At 40.8% G+C, this 21,758-nt stretch overlaps 1 protein-coding gene across 1 annotated transcript; it reads left to right on the top strand.

Annotated features, from left to right (window-relative positions):
• Positions 1–370: 370 nt before the first annotated feature.
• LOC311245365 (uncharacterized protein) lies at positions 371–21,068 on the top strand (the record flags this gene model as incomplete). Its single annotated transcript, XM_084335208.1, has 2 exons — positions 371–542; positions 18,994–21,068. The coding sequence occupies 2 exons, from the start codon at positions 371–373 to the stop codon at positions 20,151–20,153; spliced, it is 1,332 nt and encodes a 443-aa protein (XP_084191334.1). The 3' UTR covers positions 20,154–21,068.
• Positions 21,069–21,758: the final 690 nt, after the last annotated feature.

Consider the following 21,758-nt stretch of genomic DNA (forward strand, 5'->3'; position numbering starts at 1 on the left):
AGTACTGTCTATCTGTATGTCATGTATGTCATATATGTTACGATGAATTGAAAATGGGGGACCCTGATGTAAACAAGACGAAAGTCTTTCTCTGGTCTGCATCCCCTTAACAATTGTATGTATTGAGCTGTACTGTACTGTACCCATTCTGCAATCTGTTAATAAAGTTTTCAATCAATCAATCAATCCCTAAACCCCGAATGGAATTTCTCCGGGATGTTTCTTTTGCTGCTTCTTTCTGTTTATTTTGAAAAAACTACCGGAAGTTGTATTGTTGCTGCTGCTAGCGGAAGCAGAGCAACACGGGCGTTGGAGGCTAGCTAGCTTTCAGTTGCTGTTCAATCTTTAATATCTCTCTTATTCTCACAAGATGGATAATATACAAATACTGAAATCCTTGGTCAACGAGCGACTACATGCGGCTGCCGAGGAGATATGTGTGTTTTTTGAAAGTACTGTTATTAAGTACGAAGAGGAAATCGACCGACAGCGCAGGCTTTTGGACGTTATTTCAAACCCTCAAATAAAGCTGTGTAGAGAAGGTTGGTGAAATGTTAAAGTTCTTTCTGTTTGGCGTTATGTTGTTGGTTCCTGTAGGTTTTAATAGTTTTTACCGTACTACTTCATATTGGATATAATTCCTCAACAACCACGCTATTCGTGTTTAATGTATTTGGGACATAAAATGAAAGAATCGGAATAAAGGCCCGAGCCTAGAGAGGCAGCTTGTTATGCTTCCTGTATAGTTAGTTAGCCAGCTAGCAAGTCTAAAACACACATTAGTTATTGAAACAGCTTTATTTAGCACTTAAAACAACAAACTACATGTTAAACAGCATTTAAAAGAATCTATCCAGTCTAATAACAAAACATAAAATCCTTTGGTGAAATGCAAGCCCACATGCAGTATCAAGGACACAAATGACTGGTAAACAGGAAAGGAAAGACTGCCATAGATGGAGGGGGAATGCACCAGGGCTCGTCATAATGATGTGAGAGGTCTATGTGACCGTGCTGAACTGTGCTTCAAAATATACTGACTAGAGCCTAGTTAAGATAAGATAATCCTTTATTGATCCCCTTGGGGAAATTCAGGAAAGTTACAGTTGATACCTATCACAAAATAATCATCAAGGCAGCTGTGTGTGTCATATTGACAAGGAGCTGTAATCTAGAAACATACTCAATAGGCGACAGAGAATGAAAGTGATCAAATAGATTTTCAAGAAATTGATGACCTCACACATCCGGAGAACTGAACAGATGGTATCTATGTTGCCGGCCCAAGAGTCTACCGGCTATCATTAAATGACAACCATGGCCAATGAGCTGTGGCGTTGCACCATATTCTATGGAAAAACTCATCGTGACGATACTACTATGAATGAGCCACTGAGCCAGATATAGCAGTACGTCTTGTATGTTACTGCTTGTCTGGACTCTGAGAAGATCATTGTTTTAAAGATTTAGTCCAGAATTCCATAGTCTATAATGTGTTCAGATTCAGGTTATTTTAACCTGAGAATAAAGAGAAGAACAAACCTGAGAAGAGATGCTTGTTTTCCCCGGCTCCTCAACCTTACTAGATTTGTAAACATAGTACACAACATATTCTATCTATACAAACTATAAGCTATAAATATAAACTATAAACTAGATAAGCTAAGACGAATAAAACTATTCATCATCATCATCATCATCATCATCATCATCATCATCATCATCATAAGCTATAAATAAACTATGAACTATAACTAAATACTAAATAAATATAGGTTATAAGTGGGCTTGTGTGGTGTTTAAATCACTAAGGTGCTTTTGTATTCATGTATGCTTGTGTGATGATTTAGAGTCTGTCCGTCAGTAGTCTTTTTGCCCGGTGGAAGTAGCTGTTCGGTGTTCTTTTGGATGTGGACCTGAGACTGGCTCAATCAGTTTGTGGTTTGGGTGGCTGGGGTCTTTCAGGATCCTGTGTGCACTTGGCACAAACTTGATCACCAAGTTGGAGTTGTGTGTGTGGGTACACAGTCGTGGGTGTACTGTACAGGGAGTAGAGGAGGGGGCTCAGGACTCAGCCCTGGGGGGGCTCCTGTGTTGAGGATCAGGGGGTCAGAGTTGTTGGAGCCCATCCTCACCACCTGTCGCCGCTGCACAGGTTGGGAACTTGGGGTTGAGGAAAGCTGAGCTTCCAGTTCCTCACGTTGGTGTTGGGTTTGTCCAGGTGCATGAGAGTGTCTATTGCCTCGTCTGTGGATCTGTTTTGCCGATAGGCAAATTTGTGGGGGTCTTGGGTGGGTGGTATCTCATTGAGGACGGTCTGCTTCACAATCCTCTCAAGGCTCTTGCTCACTATGGGGGTGAGGGCAACACCGCCAGTCGTTCAAACAAGTGACCTTGTTGGTGATGATATTGGAGGACTTGAAGCAGGCTGGCACTTTGCATAAGGTGAAGGTGCTGCACATGGCCGGAGCATTCGTCCTGGAATTCCATCTGGGCTGGCTGCAGGGAACATCTGGCTGGTAGATTTTTAAAAGTACCAGCCGGGCAGATTTTTTACTAGCCAAAAATTATAAATAGCTTTTTAGTATATCGCCATGTGTTATTATTACATATAATACTCTCATATGCTATTTTCAAATAATATCATAAACAACATAAGGAATATTAGCATAATTTTGAGTGGACTGAAGGAATGAGTCAGTGTTAATAGTTTTAAATGCAAATAATTTATTGAAACATAGAAGTGGGGTCGGGACACACATTTTATTTCTATTTTTTTAACTGTTTTAACCATGTAGTGTAGCACTTTGGGATCCCAGTGAACAAAAAGTGCATTACAAATCCAATCTATTATTATTATTATTATGTGTGGCCAGGGCTGCCGCCCTGGCGGACATCTGTGCTCTACTGAGTGCACCTTTCTAGTCTAGAGAGAGAGCGCTGATTCCGTAGCTGAACAGTGTTGCATTTTGTCAACACAAGTTGGAACCCTGGAGGAAGCGATATAAGGAAACGAATTGCTCCGCTAATCGCTCATGTTGACCCCGCCCCCAAGTCGCTCTCCGCTCGCTCACCGCTCACCTTGAATCGAGTGCTCCCCGCGTCACATCGCTCGGCAGATTTTTTTTTGGAGCATGGTGTAAATTAGCTCAAACTACAACAGTCTACACCCCCTGGGCCCTATTCCCCGTACCTGGTTCAACTAAGTCGATCAAGAGTCCCATTATCCAGATTCAATTAACCCGATGTTTGAAGCCGGGATTTTCCTGTTCCTCGAAGGTGGATTCAGTCTCGTTAACTCGAACCAGACTTGATACTCAGGATCAGTGCGCGCGCCCGCCTCAGCCGAGAAGACAGCAAGTGTCGAGAGCAGAGATCCTGATTTTCTAACGGCATTGATTGATTGATTGATTTAAAACTTTATTAACAGATTGCAGTACGGCTCAATAGCCTCGCCGACAAGTTAAATGCATAATCTATAGGCAAATTTTAAGTCCCTCATTACCCCAATCAATCAATCAGATTATATTTCTTTAAACGTGCCCTGCTGGCAGTAGGTTCATGGAATGGATAATCAAATGAGATCTTGCTAGCGAAAATAATTAGTTCAACAGTTTCAGAATAAGGATACGGCTCTCTTATCCATTGATGGATGTATGGTTGATGTTTCATTTGTCTGCCACCGTGGTCTGATGGTCGAGCATTTTGTCTTTCACACGGACGACTCGCGTTCGAATCCCACTTCTTCTGGCTTTCTTTTTGAAATGTAAATACTTCAATTTGGTGCACGTTGAGAGCTATATAAAGAATGACATCCTCAATGCATGTAGATTTATAATATTTCAACTTAAAACTAGGCTACTTTTGCGTATAATCATTAATATTATATTCCAAAAAAATCATATTGGAAACGCGGGGTCTCGAACCCGGGTCGCCGGCTTGCCAGGACTGAACACTGGCCGTTGGACCACTGTGCCAGACGGGATATATCCATTGTGTATCCAAGACCATCAATGGACAAGAGACCCGTGTTTAGAGCTGCCGCGATAACCGCATTACCGCGGTATCGCTGTTGCATCACGCTCACCGCAGAGTTAGGCTGAATACCGCGTCACCGCTGTTTTTTATCATAATAATAAAGTTGGCTTGCGGCTCTGCAGATATACCCTACTCGGTTCCAAGCGACCCTATTGGGTAGAAGTGGTACCAGAAAAGGCATGTGAAACATTGCAGACCACTGACTGGTCAGAAGAGAGACGCGTCACACTTTGTAGCCTCTGAACGAAAACAGAACGCCGCGCCGCCATCTTTACTGCCTCGCTAAGGATGCATTTCATTCAGGATTTGTTTGCGACAGAACCAAGTGCAATAAACAAAAAAGAATGGATTCACTGTGTATTCTGCCTTATTTATTGATGAAACAAAACCGACATCAACCCAATTTACCACCGAGCGGAGAGTTTAGTGTCACAACAAGATCGCTGATGTGTTAAGTTTGTTGTTGTTATTAGCCTAATGCTACCGTCAGCTGATATACACGAGAGGTAACGTTAAACCCGGGTTTGCTTGGTAGAATACACAATGAGAGGTAACGTTAGCTTTGGCAGAATAGACGCAACGAGAGTCTGGTTAATGTTGTTATTGATTGATTGAAACTGTGTTAAACTCTGGCTTGCTGCAAGCCCTCGGACATCTATGCCCACGGAGCTTTCAGTGTACACAAGCGGCGCCGCCTGCGTCCCCACACGGAGTAGTACCTGGCTGCAGTGGAAAAGGAACGAAGTACCAGGTGCCTAAAGCGGGTCGAGTCGAGTAGGTACTATGCAGTGGAAAAGCGCCATTAGACTAGAGGCAGGCTATAAGAGTAGACTACTAAAAAAAAAAAAAATGCATTCAAACTTTTTTCTTTGTGCGCACTGTGCGGTAATACCGCGGCGGTAGAAAATATTTCGCAAATTCGTGCGGTAAGGAAAATATCAATACCGCGGCAGCTCTACCCGTGTTTAGAATATTTTTCTTTTGAATGAAGTTTTATCTCTTTATTCTCAAATGCATTAATCCCAGTTACAATATCACAATAACGTGTGAGTGATGATACAATTCAACAATCCTCAGATTCCTCGTAATTCATAATCCACAAAAACCACAATCCACGCATAGACACTTCAATTTTATGCTTGAATGAAACACAATCCAGGCGCTCCCACAGCGGAGAATATGAAAGGAATCGGAGCCAAACGAGCGATAGGTTTCAATCATTAAAAATATCCCCGCAGGATTCACATTTGCAATGCTGCGCGTTGTTAAAATAACCACATAATGTGTACATCGCACCTAGCGAGCGCCACGGTATATATAACGTGCATTATTTAGGACAACGTGAATTTAGTATCAGCATTTTGGGTCTATTTTACATTTCAAAAGCCCCCTCTGGAAGAATGAAGCACAAAAACGTAATTCAGAATGGTATAATGCAGATCCTAGACTGTGAGAATCATTTCAGGAAGCGAGCTGTCATTTCTTTGCGGGGGCGTGGCCATGGTTCATCCAGCTAACTGAACTTAAGCCTGCTCTCGACCAGGCTCAAACTTTTTGATCTGTTGTCATGGTGATTTGGACAATCGAGCGTCGGGGAACAGAAAGGTCCGGCTTAAGTCAGGCTATACTGGAAATTATCCGGCTAACTCAGTTAGCCAGGTACGGGGAACGGGGCCCTGGGCCCCTTAACAATTGTTTGTATTGAGCCGCATTGTAATTGTACCCATTCTGCAATGTTAAATAACGTTGTTTATCCATTCACTAGCTCTATTAAGCGATAATAGCTAGCCTAGCCACAATGCTATGGTCGCTGCCATTAACGTTAGCATGTAAGCTAACGACAACAACAATGGCGTCAAAACAGGATGTGAGTGACAAAGCCTGAACAGGATATCACAGGTTCACCCTTCTCATTGGTTGAAAATGGCCTTCATGTTTGTACATCGCCATCTGTTGCTTTGGCATTGTACTACATGTATATTACATCAGTGTTAAACCACTGTGAGCGGCCTGGAGGGAGTGGATTGGAGCGGAGGAGAAGCGGTAGATGCAGTGTATTTTGTTAGCCGCCAGGTGGCGGGCAGACCTTAAATTCTAATCGCCAAAGAATAAATCTACAAGCCAGTGGCGCTGGGCGTGTAACTATTTTGTACCCTGGCTGGCTGCTTTCCTGATGTTGATGCGCTCCAAAATAGCCAAACCGCAAGTTTGTTTATACATGTGTTGATAGTATTTCTGCAATTCTTTCTTCAGCAAGGCTCTGTTGAAATCACCAGCTACTATGAGGGCAGTGTCCGGGTGTTTCGTCTCCGTGTTGGTGAGGGTCTCGTGCAGATCTCGCTCTCTCTCACACACACGCACACACGCACACACACACACATTAGGCTGTGTCCTATGTCCTATGCAGAACATTCTCAGACAAGTATTTTTCACAGATCTTGAAAAAAAGGATGTACATGGTTTGACAGTTTAAACCGATATAGCCTGACATTAGTGCAAGATAAGAAATGCAGGAATAACTTGTGTTCTGTACAGAAAAAACTATTACTAGCTTTTGCATGAGCTCAGTAATTTTCCACTACAAGAGACGTTTAACTCATTGGGCTCCATATCCGAGATAAGTCAGGTTATCTCGCCATGCGTTGAGTGCCATACCTGATATTTCTTGGTTTTTGATCCTTTGGTCATTTTTCTTTGATCCCCGTTCTATACGGTCAGCCAGAGCCCTCTATGTGTCCCTGGCTCATCTGCCTACGTTGGAATTGCAATGATGATCGAATCTCACCAGGTGGCAGTATCGCCTACCTTATGAACTGGAGTGGCTTGGTGTGGATACACCTATTCTCTCTATCTTTTTTTGCAAGGGCTCCTCGGAGATAGACCGACACAGCGATCGCCTCAAGATTTTTTTGCCTGAAGCCTATTTCCCATATAGACGAGTATTAGGCTTGGGCGGTATGACGGTATTACGGTATACCAGGGTAGGGCTGGGCGATATGGCCTAAATATGATATCACAATATTTTCTGACCTTTCGGCGATACGCATCACGATGTTTTTCTTTTTTTCCCCAAACAATTCATTATGAGGCTTACCAAGACAGTATTTGAGTTTGCAAGCTAACATTAAAGACAAAATAAAATACCCATGCATTTAGCATTTTTATATTATATATTAGATTTAGATTATTGGATTATTAGATTATATATTGCATATATTTAGCAATGAGATATTATATGATTTAGATATGAAATATGATGAATTGAAAATGGGGGACCCTGATGTAAACAAGACGAAAGTCTTTCTCTGGTCTGCATCCTCCAGTCCACTGTTGTTGTATTGAGCTGTACTGTATTGTACCCATGCTGCAATCTGTTTTCGTTTTCATTCATTCAGACGGCAAACAGAATCATTTTGATTGACAGTCGAGTCTGCCAATTACATCACACCGCTTGCACCCGCCCTGCTGTTCTTAGCACCAATCGGCAAGCGCGTATTAATTTTTTACTTCCGCCATTGGAGAGCTCAATGACAACAACAATGGTAGCGGTAGCTCCCCGCGGCCGACGTTTAGCTTTTAGCTCCGCAGGATGACTAAACGACTGGAGGCATAATTGTACATTCCCTGTGCAGATAGGACATGATTTTCAGTTTCATTTACAACCCTTGTCTGTAAACTCGGTTCTTGAGGCACTTCAAGCCATTGATACCAGGAAATCAACTGGAGAGGATGGGTTGGATCCTTTTTTCCTCAAACTAGCTGCACCATTGGTTTCAAAGCCAATAACACACATATTTAATCTTTCACTACTAACAGGTGTGGTTCCTGTTGCCTGGAAAACAGCCCATGTGACCCCCTTGCATAAAGGGGGGGATAAAAGTGACCTAAATAATTACAGACCAATCTCCAAGTTATCCTGTCTAGCAAAAATCCTGGAGTCATTGGTAAACAACCAACTTAAAACATTCATCACAAAACACTCTATATTAAACCCACACCAATCTGGTTTTAGAGAAAAACACAGTACAATCTCGGCGGCTACTGTAGTTATAAATGACATTGTATCAGCCCTTGACAAAGGAAAGCATTGTGCTGCCCTGTTTGTAGATTTGTCTAAGGCGTTTGATACTGTATATTATTCAACTCATCATGAGCAGAGCTTTCATTAGAGCCTAATATGATGGTTCTGTGACTATTTTGAAAAATCTCTTTTGTAGGAAAATATTTGCAGCCATCTTGCATTTGAAGGTCAAAAATAGGGCAAATCATTATATAAACACCAAATATGTATTCCTTGATCAAAATAAGCTCTGAAACCATGTATTAATTTGTGCATCATTGTATGTCAAACCACTAAAAAGTTAATTTCCACAGCCATTTTGGATTTTGGTCTCACAAAATGTCGCCACTTTTTTTTTTTTAATATCGGTCCTATCTTGATATCGGTCCGATACCGATGTGTAAAAAAACGGCCATATCGGCCGATATTATATCGGCGGCCGATATATCGTGCATCACTAATTGCTATAAAACGAATGACAATCGATACACGTTAGAGAGGGGGGAAAAAGCGTTTACATCCAAAAAATATATGGTTGTCATTCAATCAGATCATGCAGATCACTGCTTATGCAGTATGTAGCCCACAAAGAATAAATAGGCTTTTAACACATTGGGTGCCACAGGCCTGTACACTGCGATGATATCATCGCGAATTGCCCCTTTAATTGGCCGTTGCGATTGGTAAATATTATCTGGGGGCGGGCTTGCGAGTAGTGCTTTCAAGCCTTGGATTCGCATTTCACTCCTAAATTATCCAAGGCGTGTGATGACGCGATGACGTCACTCACGCGAGCTGAGCAGTGAGCACTCAGCAGGTATGATCAGCGGGAACTCAGGGACCGAAACTAGAGAGCGCCACCCGCCATTTGCGCTCAGTTTTTACGTTTGGCGCCTCCCACTGAGGCGCGCTCAATCAAATAGTCATGTGAAAATCGAAAATCATGATCCAATTCTTTAGCGGAGTTCTCACTCGCTGTCTCAGCACACATGAAGCGCGCACTGCTGCTGCTGCTGCTGCTGCTACCCCCTCCCCACCTGTTGCATGTAAACAGAGGCTATTGCCTCACCGTGACGTTAGTCTAGTCAGTAGGACCTTCGTGAGATAACGTTAGCTACCGTTACAAAATGACCCAGTCAACTATTCACTTAGTTTAATACATGACTTTGAGGCATTGTGTAACGTTATCCAGCCGGCTAGCTACGGATAGCTCCCGACATCAACAAATCCATCAGCAATAGTCCAGTGCATAATACCTCCGTTGGCTAGGTAACTAGTCACTACGAAATGTTGCAGTAAACTAAATAGTTCACTGAGGCGTTGTCCCAACGCCATCCAGCAGTAGCTACAGAAAGCTCCTGGCATCAATGTCCTGGCTACAACAACAACATGCGTATTCGAGTCCCTGGTTTACATCGCATGAGTGAGGGCTGCTGACTAGGGTCCAGGTGCAGCGCCGGAGAATTCTTTTGCATGCTGAATGTAGCGTTTAGGGTCCAGCTGCACCCCCGGAGAATCCTGGCCGTAGCTGGAGGCTACTCAGTACACACAGACAGTGGAGCTGGTTGCATATAGCGAGCATTTAGACGTGTTGCGTGGTGGCGATGTCTCGCAGATAATACAACTACAAGTATGATTATATAATATATATATTTTATTTAAAAAAAAATTATATAAAATAATTTTTTTTCTTTTCTTTTTTAAATAAAAAACAATCGATATAAATAATGGTAAAATTGTTATTTAAAAATTTGCCCCTAAAAAATATTTTTTGCCCCTAAATTTCTCATTTAGGGGCAAGTGTGCCCCTAGTGAAAAAGCTTAGCGTACAGCCCTGTGCCAGCAACGAGATATCTCGTTGTCGGCCGCCATGCGTTGGGTGCCAATGACGAGAAATCTCATTATTTAATCGTTATTTCTTTTATTAGCGATATCATTCATTTTTCATCCATCCAGCCTCACGTTATCATTGGGACTGGCTCTGATCTCTAAAGGACAAATACCGCCCCCTATCGTCTCCTGGATGGTATTGCACCCATTGGATTGGAGTCAATGAAAATGCATGAGAAAAAAAAACTCCGGATTCCACATTTTACATTCTTTGAGGCAACCGAAAGCAGCGTGGATCTGTTTCGAGGTTTAACATTGGATCAATAAACGCGATCGATATTTGGAATGGCGATCAGGAATTGGATTCATCTTTTTGCAGAACATCTGATGTGAGGTAAGGACTTTATTTTGTCCTGGCTGTAGTAGAACCAGGTTAACTGTGTCCTGGCTGTTAGTAGAACCAGGTTAACTGTGTCCTGGCTGTAGCAGTTTGGTTTGTTAGAACAGACTGTAATCTTATGCTTATGGCAGATCAATCAGCATGGATTGTCTGTAAACTTTAATACATGGCAGTTTGGTTTGTTAGAACAGACTGTAATTAGGGATGCCCCGATCACGTTTTTTGCCACCGATACCGATCACCGATCGGCGTGATCCATATCGGCCGATACCGATCCGATACCGATTGTTTTTGATTAAAAAGAAATTAAAAATTATTTTATATAAAAAGTTTTTTTTTTTTTTTTATATAAAATATATATATTATATAATTAGACTTGTACTTGTATTATCTGCGACTGCGAGACATCGCCACCACGCAACAAGTCAAAATGCTCACTATCTGCAAACAGCTCCACTGTCTGTGTGTACTCTAGTAGCCCAGCTCAAAAGGATTCTCCGGCGCTGCAGCGGGACCCCATTGGTAACGTTCAGTGCTTTGGTCGTTTCACATTCAGCAAGCCCTCAGCTCGAATACGCATTAAATCAATGTTATAAGACATTGATATCAAGAGCTATCTGTAGCTACTGCTAGCCGGCTAGATGACGTTAAGACAGAACTTTAGTTCAATGGGACATTTCGTTTTGAACAGTAAACGAACGTCAGCTAACGCAAGCTAACTGAGGTATGAACATGAACTACTAGACTTTCTGGATCATTTGTTGATATCAGGAGCTATCGGTAGCTAGCCGGCTAAATACCGTTAGACAATGCCTACTAAACGTGAATAGTTGACTGGGTAATTTTGTTTAAACAGTAACGATAGCTAGGTAGCTAACGTTAGCGCAGGTCGAATGCAGTGCACTACAGACTCGAGCAGAGGAGCCGCACCTCTTTGTTTACAAACTCTACACGGGGGCGGGCGGGGCTAGGGAGGAGGAGCAGCGGCAGTTTGCAGGTCGTGTGTGTCTGAGACAGACAGCGAGTGAGAGCTTCGCTTGATCGGTTTCCGCTATCGGCGAATATGACTAATTATCGGAATTCACAGATTGCATATTTATACTGAGTATCGGCCGATAACGATCGGTGGCCGATCGATCGGGGCATCCCTAACTGTAATCTTCACTTGCTTATGGCAGATCAATCAGCATGGATTGTCTGTAAACTTTCACTTGCTTATGGCAGATCAATCAGCATGGATTGTCTGTAAACTTTATGCATTGTTGTCACTTGCCATATCTTGCTATGCTTGCTCATGCCTGTATTTTTTATGTCCGTTCTATTTTATAATTTTTATTTTATTTTATTTTATTTTTATTTTACTATTTTTAAACTGAATCATTTTAAACTATTTTTACTATTTGTGTTACTGAAAACTATAAGCGGAGAGCCTATTGGGATGCTAGATCCTAATGTGAAACACTGTGATTCTACCTGTCTATCTTTTTATGCTCGCTTATGCCTGTATTTTTTACTGTTGTGAAGCACTTTGAACTGCAACCTCTGTATGAAAAGTGCTATACAAATAAAGTTATTATTATTATTATTATTATTATTATTATTATTATTATTATTTTACCAGTCTTGGGGTAATCAGATATTTTTTTCACAGCTTTCACAACGTGTCCCCTATAGGCTGTGTGTATATGACGTTAGCGCTGACCAGGTCATGGATAATCGATTTTTCAGCCCGATTATCTAGCGTGCATAAATACACATATACTATCTATAATCTAGCGTTTATTTGAAAACGATTAATAAATAGGCCGAAAAATGACAACGTGTTTTGTGTATTCCAGTAAAGGGCTATTTTCTCTGATTTTTCTGGAATCACTAGAAATCTTCAAAACTATACTCGTATTCAAAACGGTATAAAACGGAAATGTACTGATGAAAAAACAATCCGTTTCGTACATGTTGACTGCAAGCAAGTCATTGATAAGCGACGGTTGTATTAGACACACAGCCATAATTTAAGATATAGTTTATGCATTTGCAAATATCCCCGTCCTCTCATTGACTAAAGCGCTGGCACTCAAGCGATAAATAGCGCACACGTCCCCTGCTGCGTCTATACTTTCCACAAGCAACTTGTCCTTCCGCATTCCTGTTTTGCGCTCTGATTGGCCATGCACGTTTCTGGTCATGTGACATGTGCGCCCAATCGCATGACGAGCAGTGTCTTAGCCCATTTCCGCGTCGAACAGCCTGCAAACGACCTAACGCCTGGTTTATCACTGGTTAAGCTTAGGCGACTCTTTCGCAGTTGGTTAAGGTTAGAGTTTGGAATCAGGGCTGGCATTCTATCGCCATGCTCTAAGACAAACTAACCTTAACCAACTTCGAAAGAGCGCCTAAGCTTAACCGTCCAAAGAACTTGCCGTCACACGATTGGGCGCACATGTCACATGACCAGAAACGTCGGTGGCCAATCAGATTGTGCAAAAGGAACGCAGAAGGACAAGTTGCTTGTGGAAAGTATAGAGGCCCCCCTGCTGGCAACCAATGTGTTAATAGTGAAAGTATTCCTGCTGGCTTGAGAATTTAGCCGATTTAGGCTGCTTTCCACCATGATCATGACCATATTGCACACACACACAACAGGCCAGGCCATTGTTCACGAGTTACTAGGTTACTAAGTTGATTTATCTGCTATCAGCCAAGCACCCCCAGTCATTAACCTGTTCCACCCCAGGTGAAAATCTGCATAAAATGTATACCTAGGTAAATGGAATATTGCTCCACTTCTACAAGGGCTATTTGCATATTCTTGGTATCTAGGAACATCTATGGACCTCAATGAATGTATTCTCAGTGTCAGAAATATTGTGTCTATTACTAGGCTTGCTTAAATTGTGATGAAACAAAGGAAAATATGAATTATGATTTTTCTTTTCATCTTTGACAGTGAATAAAACCATGAAACTTAAAAAACTGCCACTGAGCTCATTCAGTACCCTCTTGAGATCATGTGTACAAAAGATCTAAGGAAATTAATAAAGGGAAGATGATCAAACTGAAGGTTCTGTATATACAGTACTGAATTCTCCCATCCGGACCAATGCAATTTGAAATATTATTATAGAATATAGAATATATGCTTATACATTACCTTATTATAGCCAATTCGCACATTTATTCAATGTTCAACATTTCCATTTCCGGTTCCGGGTCAAATTGGCGATCGCAAATAGAAAACTTAAAATGATATAAGTACACTTTTAACCTATTGCTAAACTATTGCCAACCTAACGTTTTACATTCTACATGTATTTGTGACATAGTAGTGATGATAATACTTGAAAACGGTTGATTTTAAAATCACAAATTATTTTGCATCTTCATAAAAATATGCATATAATTTAATAAGGTCAAAAGGGGTCGGTACCGACCCCGTCGAGTGGAACAGTCCACAATTATATTTTACCAGATGTCACCCCCACAAAATCTACTTAACCCTTTTTGGAAGAAAATTTAATATATCTCACCTCCAAGGTAAAATGTGAATGAACAGCAGCAAACCTTGATAGTCAGAGGGGCGAATTCACAAAGAATGGATTGCGCCCGCTAATAGCACAATAGACAAAGGCAGACAGAAAACGGAAGCTTCAATTCTCTGATCGTGAATTGGAAGTCCTGACAATCAATACTGTAGCTCTTCTAGTCCTTGGGCCAAACACTTTTTTGGTATCAATTGGGTGGGCAAATTCTAGATGTGATTTATTTTATTCCTATACATCCCTAGATTGTGTTTTGTTATGATAGAGACAGTTAGGTTTTGTAGCTTATTAGTGGTCAATGAAAACTGAGTTTTTGCAAAATAAGTATCCTGTCATATCTTGCTCCCCTTCATAGATTTGCTCGTACGTCGGGCAGGGCTCGAGACCAACACCGTCCCGGGGACGATAAAATATGTATTTGGGATGAACAGAAATCCTCCCCGAGACACAGTGGGGACGAAGATGTCAACTGCGCCGACTGGCAAATGGTGTGCATCTTCCGAGTGCTCGCTTAGTCTACAGTGGCACGAGACCTGCAAAAATATCAATGTTTAATAGAATGTTTATTGTTTAATAAAAGTTCCAATGGTACTGGTCATCCTCTCAGTGTAGGGACTAGGGAGTACTCGTAAACATGCTGTGCTATTTGAAGAGGATAACGTTAAACACAGCAGAAGAAGATGGAAAACAGACCCAGACTGACCAACAGTGAACTGCATCCAACCCTAGTACAACCCCTGAGTCTAAGGTAAGGACACATTTAAATCACAGAGGTGTAATGTTAGTCTATTGGAACTGTATACAGTAGTCAGCTGCTAGTTAGCGGGCTGTTTGCTAGCTAATGTTAGCCCTGTGTGTGTGGCGTGTGTGACAAACGGTACACAGCAGTAATAGCTAACATTTGAGCAGTTGATTTGAGTGTGTATTAGGAGTGTAACGATGCATCGATTAATTGAAATGCATCGATTCTAATGTGTTCGATTCGATGCATCGATTTGAATATGTTAGAATCGATTATAATCGATATTCATCGAAATACAAATTTAAACTTTTTTTTTTAATGTTTTTATTTTTTGTGTATTGTTTTTATTGACCTATAGTCCATTCATGCTGAGTGAATCAGTTCCCCCAGCCACATTTGTGTATTCAAATTTTTTTTGGGGAATTAACTGATCGTGGTCAAATGAAGAGATTTCATGATGCATTGAATCGTTGCCTGAAGAATCGTAATAGAATCTAATCGTTGTGAGGTCGAATCGTTACACCCCTAGTGTGTATCGTTCGCTCAAAGCAGCCTGCCCCATGTTGGATAGGTGTAATCTGTTATATTGACGAGGCTTGACAACCAAGGTTCAAAGTTAACTTCACATTATGGCTGTTCGTTTACATCTCGCTTCATGCATCGGGCTCCAGATTACAACTCTGTGTGTCTTGACTTCCTAGTGTGACATCACTCAACTACGGAATCCAAGAGGCTCAAACTCAAACCCAATACATCTGTGTCTGTTGTAATGACTATGTTGCCACCGAAAACGTTCAGTTTGGAATAAATATGGCTGAATGAACACACTTGTATTCCTTACAGTATCCATGAAATTGTACACTTTGACTCCCTTACATATGTCAAGATGATTTCTGTACCTTTCACTACATGTTTTATTACTTCTTAAACTATCCTATCGGCCCTTAAAATAATAGTTGCAAATATCCATAATAATCTACAAGATATCATTAACACCAACTATATATATATATATATATAATGATTCTTGTGAAATCATTTGCCTTTTGACTAAATCAATTCATTTTCTTTCTCTACAGAAACAAAGACTGAGGCAACTGAGACTTGATCTCATTCATCACACACAGTATTACTCTGACAATAAAATAAGAAAGGTGTTTCAATATTGTTATTGCTTTGGTTGTTTTGTTGTTACCTGTTGATCTAATGTGCCTATTGTTAAAATAAATAATTATTTCAAATACAAATTAAATAATGTATTTCCTAATCATTTGAATGGTGTTTTTATGGCAATAAAAACTATAGACTAAAAAAACAGGGTAAAGATACGACATTTAGATTTTTGGGATGGTTTACATTCACTTTAGGATGGTTAAAATTGTATTTTCGGGACGGTTCTGACAGTGGTGAAAAAAGTTAGTCTGGAGCCCTGCCTGATGGGCACCTGTGCTCAGGGTCAGAGTGGAGAAGGTGTGTGTATAATTTCTAGGGGTGGGAATCACCAGTTTCATCATGATACGATACGATATCGATTCTTTGGACAACGATACGATATTTGCCGATATCACAAAGTCTCTCACGATACAATACGATACGATTAGATTCAGGTGCCTGCGATCGATATGAGATGATATCATATGCCCATTTAACACAATCAGTAACATTTAGATCAACAAAAAAAAGGTAATGAAAATATCATTTGACATTTGTATTTTTGAGCTCTTCCAGACATTTAAAGGAAAATCAATCTATTGTTTTTAATACAAATAGACCTCCTGTTCACTGTAAAGTGCCACGTTTTTATATATTGAGCTTTAAACTTTAAGCTACATTTTTTGGAACTCAAAACTCACAACCTCCCTCTCCCAAACCGTTCCTACAACAATTTGTTGATGTTGCATGATTATGTATAGGCCTACATTTATTATGTATTATATTGTTTATGTTTAAATAACATTTAAACATCAAACTCCTCTGACCTCATCTGGTCTTTCCAAAGACGCGCGCACACACAGAAAGGGAGAATGCTATGCTGTAACATCTACACACACGGAGCTACTGCTGTTGTTCTTGGGCGGATATGAGACTCGCCACAGGATTTTCAAAATAAGAGTATCGATATGAATCGATCTTATTACATTGCATCGATCCGATTCGATTGTTGATAATTACATCGATGTATCGATCTGGATCGATGTATCGTCCCACCCCTAATAATTTCCCAACCTGACAGTCTGAGGTCTGTTTTTCAAAAAGTCCAGGGTCCAATTACAGAGTGTTGTGTTCAGGTCAAGGTGCAGTAGTTTGGGGACCAGCTTTGAGGGGATGATGGTGTTAAATGCTGAACTGTAGTCAATGAACAGCATTCTGACATAGGTGAGTGAGGGTGGAATGAAGTGCAGTGGAGATGGCATCCTCTGTCAACCTATTGGAGCGATAGGCAAAACTGATGTTGTGATCAAGTGAGGGGGGGATTTGTAGCCTTGATGTGGTTCAGTACAAGTCTCTCAAAGCACTTCATTTTAACGGGAGTGGGAGCAATGCAGCGTTACTGATGACTGTTTAGGAACAGGGATAATAGCAGTGGTTTTTAGGCATGTGGGTACTGTCGCTGAGACCAGCGACGGGTTGAAGATGTCAGTAAACACCGGTCTTGATTTACTTACAAATTTGTATTAAAACTAACACATTTAAGTACAAAGTTATAAAAAGTTATAAAAGTACAAAGTTATTTGTACTTTAAAATAAATGTTTAACTGCATTTTGCATATTGCTACAAATACATTATAAAAGTTAGGAGGATTCGGGTTGAAAACTGGCAAAGTCCCCCTTTTAACCTGTAGCCCTATTTTCAGAAATCTCGCCTAAAGGTACATGCCTAAGTAAATGGAAGATTGCTCCACTTCTACAAGGTCAATTTGCATGTTCTTGGTATCTAGGAACATTTGGGGACCTGGGGGTCATTTCCAGTGTCAGAAATATTGTGTCTGTTACTAGGCTTCAGTAAATTGTAATGAAAAAAGGGAGAATATAAATTATGATTTATTTTTGCATCTGTGCCGGTGAATAACACCATGTTACAATTGTGAGCAAGCCGAGCTCGCTCACTGAGCTCATTCAGCACCTTCTTGAGATCAAGTGTAAAGAAAATCTAAGCAAATGAATAAAGGGAAGATGATTAAACAGAAGGATTTGTAGATACAGTAATAAATGATAATTGATTTTAATTATAAATTCATATTTGACCTTGAACTTGACCTTATTATGGCCAAATCATCCTGGCGCTCCTCTTTCCAATGGCAGGGTTGAATCTGGATATAATCATTTCCTTGCGGTTTTACGATAAAAGAGATATAATTAGCATTTTTCCGATAAATTCTTATTTTCGGTAAATCGTATAAAACATCGGTAAACATTTAAATATACACTTTGACTACTGTTTTGATAGGGTTATGGTATTTACTCTTGGCTACAAAAGAAATTGGAAAAAAAACAGAACCTCTTAACATCCAAGGGCCCACATGTGGGCCCTCATGAGGACGATTCGCGGCGCGCCACTTTGCCGACCTCTAGCGGCTCGGGTGTGCATTTCTTTTAATACAATATATAGATAGAATTAAAGCCCTATTTGTTGCCCGTCAATTGCCCTTTCAGTTGACAAAATCCGTTCAGCGGTTCTCGAGTTACATGCCGATATGTGAGGCGTGCGCCAAAGTACACATTACCACCCCCGACCTCCAGGGGCTCTAGCTCCGTCAATCATTTGGCGATCTCGAAAATTTGGACAGGGTTGTAGCCAATGAGTGTGGCTTTCCAATGACACCCCATGATATGATAATTGGGGATCTAATACGGTCTCTATTGATCGATTTATGATAAAGAAAAGCAGGGTCCCCCTAAGGGGGACCTACGGGCTTAACAGGTTTTAATGTGTTAATTGAACAGGGGTTGTTGTAACCGAAGTCTAAATTATACCTCGGTGTGCAGGTTCTACTTTCAAATCATGCTCATGATGCTCTACATTTAACCCAGCATTTCTATCACCGTTGATGTGCGTATAGTTAATTATTTGCAATTAATTTAAATGGAGATCAAATATGGTGACACAATATTAAAAAATATCTTGTTCAAATGGCAAGCAAATAACATTTATTATTCATAGCCCTACTGTTTAGTGAGTATGCAATGTATGGTGTTTAATGGCTACCTATTTATATAATATTCAAATGTATTGTGGCTCTAGAGGAATTTTGGGGTCACAAATCAATCAAAATAATTGTATTTTATTAAATTGCAGTCACTACTGGCTAGTGAGTGTGTGTAATTGTGTAATTTATAACATTGTAGACCTATTTATATAATTAAATTTGTCTTATGTCTCTAGATGCAGCGCTGCAGCTCTTTGCCTGTAAAGAGGAGATTTCCTCTGAGCAGCAGGAAAGGAGCCCCAGTCTGGACCAGGAGGACCGGGAGGACCCAGAGGACCGGGAGGACCGGGAGGACCCAGAGCCTCCACTGATCAAAGAGGAACAGGAGGAACTCTCAGCCAGGAGGAGTCGAGGCGGGGTAGAGCATCTTCAAGCACTGGAGGAGGCTGATATCACAAAGATTATGTTCACTCCTGTTCCTGTCAACAGTGAAGATTATAAAGGGAAGCCACAGTCTTCAGAACTGTTTCAAACTGGAGACTCTCTACCCAGCACCTCAGCAGCACAGATTAAAACAGAACCAGATGAAGAGTATGCCTGGCTCCTTTCTTCAGACTGCTCTGGAATTGGGACGGATGATGGTGGTGAATGGGAGGAGAGTGGAGGAACTTCAGGTTCAAACACACTGAAATCCAAGAAAATGGAAAAGGGACCAAATTTGTTTATCAGCAATATGTTTAAGAAAGCTGTTGAACATTTAGACCCCACAGAGAACTTCCAGCTTCACCTTCAAGCTCAAAGGAGGACATGTAATGTTTGTGGTGAAAGGTGTACTTGCAATTTGGATTTTCAAAATAATTTGAACATGTCCCAGACTAGAGAGAAACCCTTCAGTTGCACAGTTTGTGGCAAACAATTTGATAGGAAAGGAAATCTGGAAGTACATATGAGGAAGCATACGGGGGAGAAACCCTTTAGTTGCACAGTTTGTGGCAAAGCATTTGGTAAGAAAGGAAATCTGAATGTACACATGAGAAACCATACAGGGGAGAAGCCATTTAGTTGTGCTTATTGTGGTAACTCATTTCGTACAACAACAACTCTGAAGGTACATATGAGAACGCACACAGGAGAGAAACCCTTTAGTTGCACAGTCTGTGGCAAAAGATTTCGTGCTGCAACAACTTTGAAGGTACATATGAGAACGCACACAGGGGAGAAACCCTTTAGCTGTACAGTCTGTGGCAAAAGATTTTCTGAAAATGGAATTCTACGGAGACACATGAAAATCCACACTGGTGAAAAACCATACAGTTGCAGTGTTTGTAAGAAAAGATTTATTCAGTTTTCACATGTTAAACAACACAATTGTCATGGTGAGAATAGTAGCAGATGAAACCATGTCTCGGTGAGTAGATGCACTTTTTTAGGCGAATTCAGCAGTTACAATGAAAAGACACAATGTGGTATTCCATCATTCTAAAAGAAACTCAAAACAAATGTGTATATAGTCAAGCTTTTGATGGACTTAACTTACAGTATGTTACACAAGAAACACATAAGCAGTATAAATGACAAACAAAAGAAATTCTGGCATGTGTGATAGGCCTGGGTCTTTGACCGATATAGATATTATGAATCTTTTCCACACCTAATTTAGCCTTTGTTGTGACGTTTTTGGTATCGCCACGCTGCCTCCTTGATCTATATTTGACCTCACTAGATTGCCACGGCAAAGTAGATGGGTAGGTATTTGGGGGTTATTTGTGTGTTGGTGTTTAAAATAAGTACTTATTGTTTAATTTATTGTTACCGAGGTAAATGTGATAATATACCATGATATGGATTTCAGATAGTGGTCGACCAATATGGGTTTTTTAATGTTCAAGTTTTGTTTATTATTTGTCATAATAAAATACAGAATACTTTATGATGAAATGCTTGTTTCTGTATGAGCCCCTGAAAGTGTGCTACATACAGTAAAAAGTAAGTAAAAAATGTAAAGTAATTAAGAAGTAAAGGAATGTTCAGTCTATATACAATACAGAGTAAAATGAGTAACAGTGGGGTACAATGCAGAAATGAGATGAGGTACAAAACTTAGGGTAGGGTGCACATACTGATATTTAGAGAGCAGAGCGGCCGAGGGCCATAAGAATTATTATCATAATTTTTTGCATCTGATCAAATACAACAACTTAATAACAATTGAGACACAAAATTGCTGAGCTTAGGTTCACTAATGTTAGCTAGCCAGCTTAGGTGGTTGATAACCGCTAGATTTGAGCTATGTTATGTAATGTTAGCCAAAATCAACATAGAGTTAACTTAAATGTAGTCTGACAATATTACTAACCTTTGGATATAAAATATTGCAATATTTTTCCTTTCAAGAGATATGTGAAATTCAGAGCCGTATTTGGCCCCTTTCCAGTTAAGATAGCATGAAGTGATCGATACCAACAGATTCCTTGTGATTTTGAGTAGTGAGTAGTTTTATACATTACCATCATTTTCACAAACAATTAAAAGAGGGCTGGGTAGCGCAGTCGCCTACCACCGCAGAGACTCTGGGATCTAATCCAGCTGTCGGCGGTACCTCCGGCTTGGTCAGTCGTCCCTATTAACACAATTGGCAGTGTTAGCGAGTGGGAAACCGGTGGGGTATGTGTCCTGGTTGTTGTAAACTGCGACTCCTACTGGTCGGTCAGGGCGCCTGTTCAGCAGGGAGGGGATCTGTGGGAAATAGCGTGAACCGCCACACACGTTACGTTCCCCCAGTGAAACTCCTAGCAGGTGAAAAGAAGCAGCTGGTGACTCCACATGTATTGGAGGAGGCATGTGGTAGTTCTACACCCTCCCCAGGCCGACAGTGGGGGCAATTCACGCAACGACCAGGAAGGGAATTGGCATAACGACTAAATTGGGATGGGTGAAAAATACAGAAAGCCCCCCCCGGCCCAATGTTGGTGGGCCGATAAACGACTTATAACAACAATAT

Source organism: Notolepis coatsorum (assembly GCF_963971535.1).
Source record: "Notolepis coatsorum genome assembly, chromosome: 18".
Lineage (NCBI taxonomy): Eukaryota > Metazoa > Chordata > Actinopteri > Aulopiformes > Paralepididae > Notolepis > Notolepis coatsorum.